We start from the raw sequence: 14,764 nt of genomic DNA, 5'->3' as shown, positions 1-14,764 counted from the left end.
ATAAATTTGAGAATTAACAATAAAAAACTTTGTCGTTTTTACAGCAAACAAATTTCAAAAAATGCTATCAAAATGCTTATGACTTGCACGTTTAAAAGTATTCATAAAATAAACCCGTGATTTTGAATCAAATCATTATGTTCTTCAATTTTTTTTGTCAAACGTTTAAAATTTTACGAAATGTCAAGTTTGCTTTTACGAATAATATCGTTCTTAGTGTTTTCACGAACACTTTTCCAGAGTTTTTTTTTTATTGAAAAGGTCCTATAACATGTGAAACACAACAGTTTATAGGACCTTTAAAAATACTTTAGATTTGTTAATTCAAATGTTCAAATGTTTTCACAAGTTTTAGAAAGCCTTTGGAAATGGATAAATATATTTAGTAAGGAATTTCTAAAAGAACAATTCTAGAGTTTTTTTCTAAAAGGTCCTATCAACATATGAAAGACAATAGTTCAAAAACTCTAGAATTATTAGGTCTATTCCCGTACTGCAGAATTCTGCAATTCTGCACAAAAACGGCAGCAGAGCGTTCCCGTACTTTTCTGCAACAAAAGTAACTTTTCTCTCAGGCAGAACTTCTGCAATGAGAGAGGTTAAAGTTGCAGCAAACCCGTTCCCGTACTTTGCTGCAAGCTCTCTTCTCTTTCTTGTTGAAAAGTTACTGCAATTTGGTGTGATGGATGTTGAGTACACGCTTACATAAAATTTGCAAGTTGGGTGAAATCAAGCATTTTATTATTAGTTGTAATAATAAATGTTTTGGGGTAGTTTTTTTATGTCTGGTTTTATTGAGAACGATTTTTATGTTAACGATTTCAGGCTTGGTTCAGTCATGTAAATGATAAAGCGATTTTTTTAGTGTTACTATTTTTACCTGATAAAAAAATTGAAAGCTTAAACCATAGTATTACAGCACGGCTAGTACCTCAACTAAAAAAAGTACTATAAAAACAAATTGTTTTAAAAACTTTTGAACATTTCTTTTGAGTTTAATAAATTCAAATAAATATTTGTTTGGGAATAATTTTTCTAATCTAATCTAATTGAACACAAGCGCAGCCAGTCCGAAGAAAGCATCCTGGAAGAACTTGTGGTTATTTGTTTGGGAATAATTTTGATCTTAAATTGATTTTGAATATACTAAATATATGTGTTAAAATAATAGGTAAATTTAATTGGAAAATAATAAATTGTACCTTAAACGGTGCTACCAATTTTTATTCTTATATGAACATAAAAATATTAATGTAATTTTGTCGAAATAAAATTCTGGAACTCTGAAATTCTTGAATTCTTAAATTCATAAATTCTCAAATTATTAAATTCTTAAGTTCCTAAATTCTTAAATTCTGGAATTTTTCGCCATCTTGAATCATAAAAAACACACATATATTGAAGTCATATCTTAGGTCAGAAACTAAAATTTAGACGACCTAGAGATTGGAAATTTGGACTGTTTCTATTAAATTTATGTTTGAGTTTTAAAATTTTGATTTACAATTTTTTAATTTTACTTATTTTTGAAATTTTTTTCTTAAATTTTCTATCTTATTATTTTTAACTGTAGCTTTTGAATTTTTGGTGTTCTGAACTCATAAATATTCAAACTTTTGTTTTTTTATTCCGATTTCGTTTTCAACCTTTTTTTTATTTTGAATTTTTAAAGTTAAAATTCTTTTGAAATTTAAAACATTTTGAAATATTTAGTTTATAATTATTTGATATTTAAGCTTTAAATTTGTGATTTATTATTCTTTTTTTGTTTTTCATTTTTAAATTTCTCAAATATCTGATGTATGTTTTTTAAAAGTTTCTCAATTTGAAAATATTAGTTTTTTTAAATATTATTAGTTATGGATTTTGTAATTTCCAGATTTCTTAATTTAAGTGTTTCATTTTTTTTGAGTTTTTGATTGATTATTTTTTTAATTTTGTCAATTTTGCTGCGTCACCGTTGTTCGTTCGTGTGACATCCAGTCATAATTCATTTATGTTATTATGAATAATCTTTCAAACATTCTGCAATTAAAACATGTGTTGGTCCCTTCTATATAAAACCTTTGTTTGTCTTTTTTTAAATCATATTTATTAAACGTACCTGCCACTCTCATTTGTATTTTTTACCTGATGTGAAAAATTTGAGTTGTTTCTAATATTAATTTCTACCTAAGCATAATTAATTTCTAGTTACTTAATAAATAATACATCCTTGATTTTTTAAATAAAATGTTGTACTGCATACAAAATAATATCCCCGTTATAGAGGTAAACATAACTTAAGAATTCTTTCAATTACTTTTTTGTGAACCATTTTTTAAATATTTTGAAATAATTAAACAACTTTAATACCCAATTTGAGTAAATCCACTCAGCTGTGTACAATATTGCAGAAAAAGTACTGGAACGCGCTACCCAGGCAAAAGTTTTGCGGTTTTGCAAGCTTGCAGAACTTCTGCAAAAGAGAGAGATGAAGAGAGCGAGCTGAAAAGTACGGGAACGTGCTGCAAAAAAGTGACTTATGCTGGCTGCAGAATTCTGCAGAAGCTGCAGAAATTCTGCAATTCTGCAAGTACGGGAATAGACCTATTGATAATCAAGTTTGAATTGAGGAAACCCCGGAAAACTCTCCCTTTTTAAATCAAACTCACAGAAAAATAAAAATGTCTAGTTAACAAAAGCTTCGACCAAATCAAAACAGCAATTAAATGATTAAAAAGTTGTTAAAATTCCGTACAAATCCGTACAAAAATTCCGGCCTGTTAAAAATCCGCGAAGAGGTTCGAAAATCCGTATAGTAAGGAAAAAAATCGTAAGTTGGTAGATGCACAAAGAAGTCATTTTGCATCATTAGTTTGTCCATATAATTTTCCATACAAATTTGGCAGATGTCCATACAAAAATGATACATGCAAATTCAAAAATCTGGATCTATTTAAGAATTTTTTTGATCATTTTTGTGTCTTCAGCAAAGTTGTAGGTATGGATAAGGACTAAACTGAAAAATGATACACGGTAAATTTTTTTTGGTGATTTTTAATTTCACTTTTTGTCACTAAGACTTGATTTGCAAAAAATTCTTTTTTTTAATTTCTGGTATGTTTTAGAGGACATCAAATGTCAACTTTTCAGAAATTTACTGCCGCTCGAAGCTAGTCTGTCCCATATGTAATTTCGTCAATTTTGAGGTAACAATGCAGTTTGGTTCAAAATCTATCAGAAAAACCAATAAAATGTAGTACTTTGTTCTAGAAATCCGGAGAAAATCCACTTTTTCGTGAAATTCTAACACGTAGCCTTATGGGCGGGACAACTTTGACACGCGTTTTTCTCGGCTTGCTGTTTTTACATATGGGACGGACACGATTAGAGCGGCAGTTTAAAGGTTGTGCAAAAAATCTTTGCCCGAGTTATAATTTTTTTTAATCAATACTGATTTTTTTTCAAAAAAATCGAAATATTGGTCGCAAAAAACTTTCAACTTCATTTTTCGATGTTAAATCAAATTTGTAATCAAAAAGTACTTTAGTGAAATTTTGATAAACTGGAAATAGAAGTGTAATCAACTGAAAACAATCTAAATCGCCTTTTTCTGCATTGATAAGCATATTGAACATGTTTGGACTCGTTTAAAAATATTTTGAACTTTTATGAAATTACAATGTACAGCACTGCAGAAACTTTTTTTCTCGCAAAAATAAAATTTTCGTCAGTACTTAGAAATTTTGGAAATCAATGATTGCAAAACAACTGGACAGGTGTACGATGCATTTTAAAACGCTTTTTTCATTCAAATGTTGACACCGTGACCTATAATTTCAATTTTTAATTTTTTTTTTTTTTTGTATTAGAAAAAGTGGTCGAATTCAACTTGTTATTCTGTTTTTTTTGTGAATTAATGGCATAAAACATAAATACAAAACTTCAGCCAAGTAATTTTTTTTCGAAATCACAATTGGGTATCAAAGCCCTATGTAAATTTTTATGTACAACGGTAAAAAACACGATTAAAAACCATTTCTGATTACTTTTTTTAATTTTAATGCAATTTTTTTTTTGACAAGACAACATTTTTTCGATGCATCAACTATGGTCCCCTTGGAACGAGCTGTCAAGTAGGAGCTTTTCTGTCAAGAAGGACCGCGAGGTTAATTTTTCAAAATTGGTTTAAAAATCCATTTTAAACTCTTTGTGGTCGTACAAAGGGTACTCAGAAAAATCTTTTTTCGATCCAGTTTCATTGGCAATCCCGATTAATATTAGAATCTGGAGCAATATTTAAAGGAAGCGGTTCGACATTGCTCTTACGTCCTTTCATTACACGTGTTTGAAAAATGACGTACCGCCCCTATAAAATGTTGCTCTAGAACATTCTCAATATGTCCCTTTTTCGGATTAAATGAAAACGCCACAAAACTTTATTTTTCAGAAAATAAATCATCCTTTTATTGTATACCAATAAATGTGTGTTTGTGTATGTGTTTCTTTCTTGTGTACAATAGTTGTGTTTAGTACTCTCTAGCATCTTATTACATGCGGCGTTTTTCATTTCAAATGAAACCACCGCCAAAAGGAAAACCTTACAACTATTCCTAGCATAATGTTCAAACTTCATCTAACTCGATACGCGCTACAACAGCTCTTCCATCGCCGTTCCACTGTAATAATCTTACCGCTATAACCAAAATATACATTACACAATCGCGTTGGCTTGATAATATTTTCATAAAATAAGATCAAAAAGAGTTTTTAAAAGAAAATCAAACTGTACAGTTGCGTAAAACCATTCCCGTTTCGGCGTGGCGTGGCTTTTTTTCTGGTGAATATACTCAATAGGTGCAGTAATATCGCGACGCAAACGCAATCAACAAATATGTTTGTATTTTGTTTCTCTCTAACAATAAGGGTGTGGGTACTAGAAGCTAATTTGTAGCAGGACAAGACGCTTGATGACACTCAAAATGGTTGCACTCAATAATAAACTTAAAATGTAGGAGAAATTTGTGTTTTCTTTTTTTTCGAGAAGGCCTTTTAAAAATGTACAAAATTTTGTTGTTTTCGACACGGGTTTTTTTATTCTAAATATTTACAAAAGCGTCGTGCCGACGCTGCAGCAGCGCCTTTTTCTATAGTCACAGCTGAAATCTAACCAACGCTCTAGTTAAAGGTACCGAAAGAAAGAACTGCGCCAAGCCTAGTGGCGTTTGCTAAAATAAATTAATCCTGTATTCTACCACAACTTCAAGGTAATGTTTAAAACAGCGGGTCAACGCGCGGACCCGCTACTGTAAATGTTTTTTTTTGTGTTTTTTGGGGGAGAGGACGTAAACCTAACTCAAATCTACAATTGTGTTATTGTATAAGGGAGGGGGTGCGTGTGTGTGTGTTTGTGTAACTTCATGTTTATTAGCTTAAACAAAAATATTCATTCCTCTTCCTGCTCATCGAAACGGTTGAAACGTAGAAACGTTTTTCGAGCTCCGCTTCTACGAGGAAGTGGCCGCGGCCGTCGCCGCCGTTGCCTTCTTGTCGACCAGGTTCTCGCGGAAGAACTTAATCTTCTGCACAAAGAACGACTCGAGCGATTCGGCGCACCGGTAAAACTGACTCTCCTTCGGGTTGTAGTACCGGCAGTTGTCGAAGATCTTGGTCATGTCGCCGATAAACTCCGACAGCGTGTGGTAGTTCTGAGCGTCAACCTTGCCCTCGATCTTCTGGAGGTCTGGAAGTGGGAAAATATCTTGGTTAGTAAAAAGTTGCTACCAATTTAAACACCTTTCAACACTTACCCATCGGTTCCTTAATGACTCGGTAGTAGTCCGGAGCCTCGTCGGGATCGACCGGCTCCATAAAGGGCCACGCGCTTTTGTGTTGCTGCAAGCAAAACAAACTTTAGTAACCTAAATCACCCCCAGAGGTTTAAAAACCAATCCTCACCTGAATCTGCTTGACGAGCTTCTTCAGGTTGTCAAACTCCTTCGCGCTCAGCGACTTCATGTTGGCAAAGTTGACCGAGTTGTTGATCTGACAGTTCGGGCAGATGTACTCGTCGATGAACTCGGCCTCGCTCTGCAGGATGCCCACGCAGCGCCCGTGGAACCAGTCCTGGCACTTATCACAGCAAATGTAGAATCTACGGATTGGAGAAAAAAAGGGGTCAGATTTGGTTCAATACTTGATGTTGATGCTACAGGGTGGCCACTAGATTTAAATTTTAACCTTCTAATGCCCAATTTTTTTCGATTTTATTTTTACCGTGTTTAGGAGATCATTTTGAGCAACTTTTGTTCTACGTAAAACTTTACTTATCTTGTTTTATGTTTTTATTTTTGCTTCATTTTTTTTTCAATTTGCATTTATCTTGTTAAATTTTCTAATAGTGTTTGAGTTAGTCTATTATTTTTTGCCTTTCTATTAAATTGTTTTGCCTTTCTATTAAAATTGTAAAAAAAAACGCTAAGGGGCACAGTCGGAAACATTGCAAAAATTAATGCATATTTATTTTTTGCAAAAAATGCCGGAAATGTTAGTGTAAAACATAGCAAAAGTTGACCCAAGAAAAAAATACCTTTTTTAAAAAAATTGGCAAAATCGCATAAAACAAGTCAAACTTCCAACAATAAAATTTTCTTAAATTTCAATCATTTTTCTTACAACTGCTTTTTAAAGATCAAAAATTGGTTGAAAATTGATTTTTGGCGAAATTTTAGATCGAAGCCCGCCTAAACGTGGGGTTGGGTTGTAGAGGGTTAATTACCAAGTATTTTGACATTTCAATGGTTTGAAATACAGTGCCAGCTCATTTTCAGAGTGGTGACTTAAATATATTCTTGAATTTTGTAAATTTTCCAACATAAATTTTAAAGGTTGGAAATCGTTAAAAAATGTATATGAATAATCAAAATCAAAAAGCAAACAAGCTGTGGCCCAAAATTTGAACTCTGGTAAAAGATTAAAAAGTATTGTGAATAATCAACAATCGATATTTTCAACATTTTATTGAAAATTTCATTTCACAAATTGACAAAACGGCCTACTTTTCTCTACCAAAATATAAAAAAAACTAAAAGTAAAAAGTTATACTTTTTAGCACTGAAATGGGTACTGAAAAGTTGAACTTTTCAGCACTTGTATCGAAAAATAATTCTTTTCAATATTGTTTTCATGTGAACTGTGAATCGACTAATCAATTGGATATTGCTTGATTATTTTTTTTAAAAAAAGGTCCGAAAAACATATGAAACACAATAGCTTATAGAAACTAGATTTGACTCAAAATTCAATTTAAAAGATGTTTTTCAGAATTGTTAAAAATGTTGTATGCAACACGCTGCAAGACTTGATTTTTTTCAGCACTCGTCTTATTTATTCAACTCGGTGAACCTCGTTGGATAAATGTACGTCTGTAACAGCAATTACCCACAAAAACGGCACGATATGAAAAAAAGGAAACGGATTGGGCCAAAAATTGGAGTGGGACCCGTATTTTTTTTGTTTGGCAAATAGGGTGGCCTACGCCGTGTTAGGGTTGTTGAATTTTGTTCCCGATTTCCCACTTGAATGGCACCCTACGATTCTGGCAACACCCGATTTGCTTACCTTTTTTTTGGCAACACTGTCTTCCTGAAGCTTCCGGAATGTTAAGGGGGTATTAGACTAGGACAGACAAACAAATAAACACGCACTTTTTGGTGTTTGACAGTTTGCCAAACTCGCAAATAAAGCAAAATGTATGCAGGCTGACGTGTCTGCAAACAAATGCAGGCAAACTGCCAAACTTTAAAAAAGTGCGAGTTTGTTTGTCGTAGTCTAATATCTCCTTTAATAAAACTAAAGATTTAGAGCCATTGCAAAATGACTAAACGTTGATTATTTTTGACAAAAAAAAATCTATTTGGATAAATACATTACATGTGAGTGAATTTGCATTTAATTGATGAAGTTTAATCAAATTTGTATGATCCAATCTCACCCTCCAGACTCAATGTATTGCTGGGATAAGCAATACGGGAGATGTTGACAGTTTTATCCACCCGAAAATAAATTATTTCTAGATTAAATTTTCAAAAGGTCTTATCTGCATAGGAAACCCATGATTTGTCAAAATACACTTTTTTTAATTTCTCGATTTTGGCAAACATAAAAATTTTCTCATGTTGCCAATGACGGCAAGAATCATTGTGGTTTTTCACACATTAACCCTCTGAAGCCCATTTTTTTTTTTTTGGGAATTATCTATTTTTCCCATGTTTAGCAAGTAATTTTGAGCAACTTTTGTTCTACGAAAAACTTTACTTCTCTTGTTTTATGTTTTTCCTGTTTCATTTTTGGTATTTTAATTTGCATTAATCTTGTTTAGTTTATGTTTGTTTCTGATAGTATTTGGTTTATTATACCACTTTCTATCGTTATCTTTTGACTATCTAATTTTTCATGTCATTTTTTTTAATTTTTTGCTTGCTTTTCACATTTTGTGCAATAAAACGATCCATTGTCAATTAAATTTAAAAAAATGAGTAGAGGCATATTCTGGGGGATGTGCGACAAAAGGTCGAAAGACATAAGTTCGAATGGACAAAAGGTCGAATGCCAAAAGGTCGAATGGACAAAAGGTCGAAAGTTGACAAAAGGTCGAAAGTGGACAAAAGGTCGAATGGACAAAACGTCGAAAGGACAAAAGGTCGAATGTGAAAAAATGAAACATATAATAGTAATTATAAACTTATACAAAATCTTGAAAAGAAATTTTTCTTGCAATCAAGTCTGAGTTAATTCTTTGGTTTATCCATCCTTGTAGTTAGAAAGGAAGACACTAGTGGTTGGTACTAGCAATGGTGGCCGACAGCTCTAAAGTCAACTTCGTTTTTTATCCATCCTTATAGTAATGATCTTTTAAGTAGAATAATTTCAAACCAGTTTTTGAGAAGATTTCCATTCTTCCAAACATGAGCAGATCTTTGAAAAAAAAAGTTCGGCTTCTGAAAAATGTTGGAAGTTTATTTTTATAGTTAAAAACAACAAATTCTTGATTGTCAAAATATTTTTGTGAGTTTTTCCCTTCTTTCAGACATGAGCAGTTCCTTAAAACAATAGATCGACTTTTAAAATATTTTGAAAGTTTGTTTGTTATTTTAAAAACAACTTACTCTTGACTGCCGTCATGTTTTTGTGAGTTTTTCCGTTCTTTTAAATATGAGCAGTTCTTCAAAAAAAAGTTCGAATCCTAAAATATTTCTTAAGCTCTTATTTTATTTTTGAAAACCTATTTTTGACTGTCGTAATGATTTTGTGAATTTTTCCATCCTTTCAAATATATTTGGTTCTTTTTTAAAAATTTTACTTCTTAAAAAAAATATTTTGAAAGTTTTTATTTTATTTATAAAAATCGTTGGAATATTTCAGAGACTTTTTTTTTTCAAATTAAAATTTAAATAGTTTCCAAAAATGAAAAAGTCTTGATTTTTTTTTTAAATATTGTGTAAGTTTTCTAACCTTTTACAATCTATCTTTCATGGTCACAATAGATTCTAAGAAAAATCTGACTTCAAAAACATAGCTGTATAAATAAAAAAAAAACAATCGTATTTATTTATATTTTTAAAGAAAACCCCCTCTATTCCCCCCCCCCCTTTTTTTCAAAAGCCTCCAACAATCCGAGGACAAGTTTTTATTCAGAAGACCTCTAAATTTTTAAGAAAATAGATGTGAAATTGAAGAAAATTTTTAAATCACCTCATCATTATTTGTGACGTTTTGTCCATTCGACTTTTTGTCCACTTTCGACCTTTTGTCCATTCGACCTTTTGTAATACATTCCAAAGTTGACCCCAGACAAAATGACTTCTTGCAAACATTGCCAAAGTCACATAAAACAAGTCATGCTTCCAAACCTAAAATTTTGTAAAATTTCAATAATTTTTCTTTCCACTGCATTTTGAAGATCAGAATTTGATTGAAAAATGGATTTTTGAAAAAAAAAATGGATTGAAGCCCTCCTAGAGGCGAGGTTGGGTTGTAGAGGGTTAATTATTGATTGAACAATTTCCTTAACGAAAATGACCAAGCCTACTCCGGTGGAATTGCTTCAAACACTGGGGTGGAAAGATTCCTTGGAGTAAAAGAGGTTTGGGTGCTCTCCCCATTCAAGCCTTCGGACTCCTAGGTTCGAGCAGAAACTTGCAATAGAGACCACAAAAGACCCGGGGGTCATTAATGTGGATGGTTTGTTTTTAAATGACCAAGTTGTCAGAGCTGTGGCAGTGCGTGGCCGAATGGTTACGCTGTCCGCTTTGTAAGCGGATGATTCTGGGTTCGATTCCCATCTGCTGCAACCTTCCATCGGATGAGGAAGTAAAATGGCGGTCCCGGCCTTGGTTGTTAGGCCGTTAAGTCATTCCAGGTGTAGGAGTCGTCTCCAAGCCATAAGTACAAACAGCACAACAAACCAAACCTACTCCGGTGGAATCGCTGGCGGCGGTTGGACTCGCAATCTAAAGGTCGTCAGTTCAAACACTGGGGTGGAAGGTTCCTTGGAGTAAAAAGAGGTTTGGGTGCTCTCCCCATTCAAGCCTTCGGACTCTTAGGTTCGAGCAGAAACTTGCAATAGAGACCACAAAAAAGACCCGGGGGTCGTTAATGTGGATGGTTTGATTTGAAGTTGTCAGAGCTATCAGCTTATTTGAAATCAGGGGTTAACACCTGTATTTTCTGCTGTGGTGATTAATTTCAAATAAATTTCTAGATTTTCTTCCATTGAAATAAAATTTCCATTTTCTCAAACTCCGCTGTGGCCACCTGGACCCCGGCAAGCTCAACTAAATTTGCTACTCACTGCGACTCGTCGTACGGCTGCTTGCACAGACAGTACAGCTCCTGCGTTTCCCGGGCGTGCTTGCACTCGCTGCACACAAACTCGTTGACCTCCTTCGATTGCTCCTCGGTGATGCCGACGCAGTCGCCGTGGAACCAGTTATTGCACAGATCACAACCCACGTAGAATCTGCGGGGGAAAAAACAAACTTTGAAGTCGAATCTCTATCGTTTGAGATCAAGGTCGTAACTCACTTCGTGTCGTCGTACGGCTTCCGGCAGACGCAGTAAATCTTCTCCTTTTTCCCCTTGGACATTCGTTTACTGCTGCCCGACTTGGAGGGCTTATCCGCGGTGGATGCTTTGCTCGCGTTGTTGGCATGTTTCTGTCCCTTTTTGGTTGTTCTCCTTGGACGTTGACGTGGTTCTGTGTGCAAATAAGCAGAGTTAGAAAAAAATCTAAAAAAATCGATCAACAAAAAGAACTCACTTTTTCCTCGCAGAACCGCCCTTTTCGACGGCGGCCGCCGCCGACGCCACTCCCGTCTGGCCCGGTTTGGTAGCACTGCTTTCCTGTTTGATTTGCTGCTGTTCCTGCTTGCAGCGCGTAGCAAGTTCCGCCGACAGCTCCTTCTGGATCTGTACCTGCAGTTCCCGTTCCAGATGAGATCGCTTCTTGAGAATGTCCTTCTTGAGTTGCTCCTTGTGGCGGTTCAGCTGGGCCTGCAGCTTGTTCTGGCGTTGTTGTTGTTGGAGTAGAGCTTGTTGCTGCCGTCGCTTCTCGACACCGCGGCGAGCCGCCTCCGAACGGGCGTTGAACGTTGAAGATGCGGGTGTTGACGTCGTGGTAGTCGTTGGACTCTCCAACGGAACCGGCATGTCAATGCCCATCGTTTCGGCTTTAACCGAGGCAACAACTGCCGCTGCGGCGGCCGCAGCCGTCGCTTCATTCTGTGAGATCGTACGCTTTTTACTCGAGGAACACGGAGTCGTCTCCAAGCCCCCAACCACCATGCCGCTCTTCCTCTCGACCGAGCTAACGGAACTGCCAACACTGCCTCCTCCGCCAACGCCACCAGCTTTCGTCGGCCTTCGCTTTGGCGTGTCCATCATCCACTCGTCATCGTCGTCCTCGCCGCGGTAAACCCGCTTCTTGGCCTTGGACGGCGTACTCTGGCTGTGGTGTTGATGATGCTCCCGGGACGAACTCATGTTGCTGTAGTTGTGCTGCAACGCAATCGCCGCTCCACCCCGATCGTCCACCTTCATCTGCTTCTCCTGGTACCGCTGCAGATTCAACAACTTTTCCTCAATCTCCGGGTTGAGATTCTCCTGCTTCAAGGCATTTTTGATTGCTGAAACCACAAAAAAGAATTAATTCCAAACCAACTTCAAAGAATAAACAGAAAACCTACTCTGCTGAATGTAATCCGCCGTCACGACAAACGACCCATCGTCCTTGACCTCGCCTCCGTCCTCGTCCTCGTCTTCCTCCTTCACGGCAGCCTCCGCCACGACCACATCCTGCTGCTCGTCCGTCGGAACCTGCTTCTGCTGACTCCGACTAAGCACCTTCTGCAGTTCCTTCTTGACCAGCGGGTTGATCGGCGTCCCCGTGCCGCCCCCGTTGATGACAATGTTGGACAGAATCTGCGGCTTGCTGTCGTTGGCGCTCGTGCTGGCCGCCGTCTTGATCGTGCTCGTTGTGCTGATGAGCGAACCCGTCACCGGCAGTTCCGGGTCGTCCGCCGCGGTGGGTGTCGTGGTGGTGACGGTCGAGTCGGCCTATTTGATGTTTTATAAGGGGGAGGATAGAAAAAAAATCGCATTGTTGGGAAAGCACTGGTTTGATCGGAGGAGTGGTACCGTTCATCGCAAGCAAGCAAAGACTTACTTAAATTATGTAATTACAAAAATGGGTAATGGTTTTTTCCGCATGATTTTGTTTCCTTTTGGCTTCATGTGTACGACACTGACAACTAATTTCTCAAATCAAATTCTATGCTTGATCCAAAAACACCATGAATTGACATGTTTGAAATTGTTTGCAGATATGCAAGAAACTTTGCTTTAAAAAAAATCTTTAAGAAATGGTAAGTTTACAACAAGAATGTTGTATCGATCGAATTTAGAATTTAGACAAGACAAAAAAAACATTGGTTTAATGTTTTAAACTAATATTAAAATTATTTTTTATTTATTTTAAAACTATTAAGTTCCTGAATTTATGGGGAAAAATGTTATTCAAAGGTCCCAACAAGTTCGAAAGGTTTTTTATAATTTTAAGTACCTTCGAAGTTTGTGACAACTTATTTTATTTTTGAATATGAACATTGGAATTTTGTATTATTTTTTTATTTTCTTGCTTTTAAAATCAAATGTGAGTTCCGCGACTCCATTTCAGTCAAATTAAAATAGATGATTATTAAATTATAAAACGCCATTTTTTCAGAATTTCGTCACCACCATTTTGGCCGAATTCTTGAATTAAAAATTCCAAATCACTTTACGTAGCTTGACAATGAAAAGTAAGACAAGTTTTCCATGATTCAATTATCTGAAGTTAACTTTAGCAAGGCCTTCTGAAAATAGTGGCCAGACTGTTTAGGTTTTTATAATTGAAATTGGTCCAACAGATAATAGAAGTCTATGCAATAAGTTGCAAACAGACATTTTTTTCAGCACGTGTCGTACATTTATCCAACGAGGTTCACCGAGTTGGATAAATACGACGAGTGCTCAAAAAATCAAGTTTGCAATCGAAAAGTACTTCTCTAAATTTCACCAAAACAACCCACCATTTTCTAATGACGATATCTCAGCAACTAATAAATTTTATTTTTTTTAAATCAAGACTAACATTTTAAAAGGGACAAACATTAAATATAACGCCCATTTAAAATGCTAGTCTTGATTTAAAAAAATTCAAAATATTTTTTTCGAAAAGATCGACAAATCACGAATTTTTCATGCATTAACATTGAAAATCGGACCATTAGTTGCTGAGATATCGTCATTAGAAAATGGTGGGTTATTTTGGTGAGATTTAGAAAACTTCAATTTTCGTGTTTCTTTTTCTTAAAGCGGCTCTATCTCAGCAACCCGAGGTCCAATCTTCAATGTCTCTTTGACAATGTTATAGCAAATTTTCCGAACTTTAAAAAAAAAATTAGAAGTGGTCACTCATGGTCACTATTTTTTAAAATTTAAAACTGCAAATATTTCGCTAAAATCAAACTTTCGGTGGCTATATCTTGAAAACGGAGCCCTTTATCAAAAAATCTTCAAAGTACTTTTCTATTGCAAATTCAATTTTGCATTAAAAAATAATGTCACACTTGTTTTTGCATGAAACTTCGATTTTTTTCAAAAATCACTATTTTTTCAAAAGTTCATAACTCGGCGGCAGATTTTTTGACCATGTTTTTCTATGGCTCAAAAGTTGCGGATTTTTATCCCCTAAAACATCTCAAAAAATCTCGAAAATCAAAAAAAATACGTTTTTTTTTAAATTGAGTTTTAGTGAAAAAAAAAGTTAATTAAAAAATCTGCAATTTTTTTTCCGTGTACCTATTTTTTTCTCAAAAGTCCTCAACAATACCTACAACTTTGCCGAAGACACCAAATTGGTCAGAAATTTCAGTCAAAAGGTACAGCTGTTTGAATATTTACATACCATTTTTGTATGGACAGCAGCCAAAGTTGTATGGAGACTTGTATGGGTGAACCAATGACGCAAAAAAGCTTATTTGGTCATAGGGAAGGCCCCTACAAGGTTTGAGTCAAATAAAAAAATACAAAAAATAAAAATAGTCGAAATCGGCCGATTTCGTAGAGAGTAGCTCCTTTATCTTGAGAAGTGATTTTCTGATTGATTTGTTTTTTTGAGCAAAGTTGTAGGATATGATCAGGACATTTCAAAAATAAATTGCACCGAAAAATCCGATTTATA

The 14,764-nt window shown here is 35.2% G+C and overlaps 1 protein-coding gene across 2 annotated transcripts in view; it reads right to left on the bottom strand.

The window, feature by feature from the left end:
- Positions 1-4,420: 4,420 nt before the first annotated feature.
- The window catches only part of LOC6043986 (nucleosome-remodeling factor subunit NURF301), a 36,306-nt gene continuing 25,962 nt past the window's right edge, over positions 4,421-14,764 (bottom strand). The window contains exons 10-16 of one of the 2 annotated variants that reach the window (XM_038263727.1): positions 12,228-12,597; positions 11,303-12,167; positions 11,068-11,178; positions 10,835-11,002; positions 5,941-6,136; positions 5,793-5,877; positions 4,421-5,725 (exon numbers count right to left, since the gene is read on the bottom strand). In XM_038263727.1, the coding sequence (XP_038119655.1) occupies positions 5,490-5,725; positions 5,793-5,877; positions 5,941-6,136; positions 10,835-11,002; positions 11,068-11,178; positions 11,303-12,167; positions 12,228-12,597 (2,031 nt within the window). In that variant the 3' untranslated portion in view covers positions 4,421-5,489. Of the gene's footprint in view, positions 5,726-5,792; positions 5,878-5,940; positions 6,137-10,834; positions 11,003-11,067; positions 11,240-11,302; positions 12,168-12,227; positions 12,598-14,764 lie in introns of those variants that run through there. The other variant, XR_005278572.1, reaches the window with a different exon arrangement.

This window comes from Culex quinquefasciatus, chromosome 3, assembly GCF_015732765.1.
Source record: "Culex quinquefasciatus strain JHB chromosome 3, VPISU_Cqui_1.0_pri_paternal, whole genome shotgun sequence".
NCBI lineage: Eukaryota > Metazoa > Arthropoda > Insecta > Diptera > Culicidae > Culex > Culex quinquefasciatus.
This window is presented reverse-complemented; position numbering and strand designations above follow the sequence as displayed.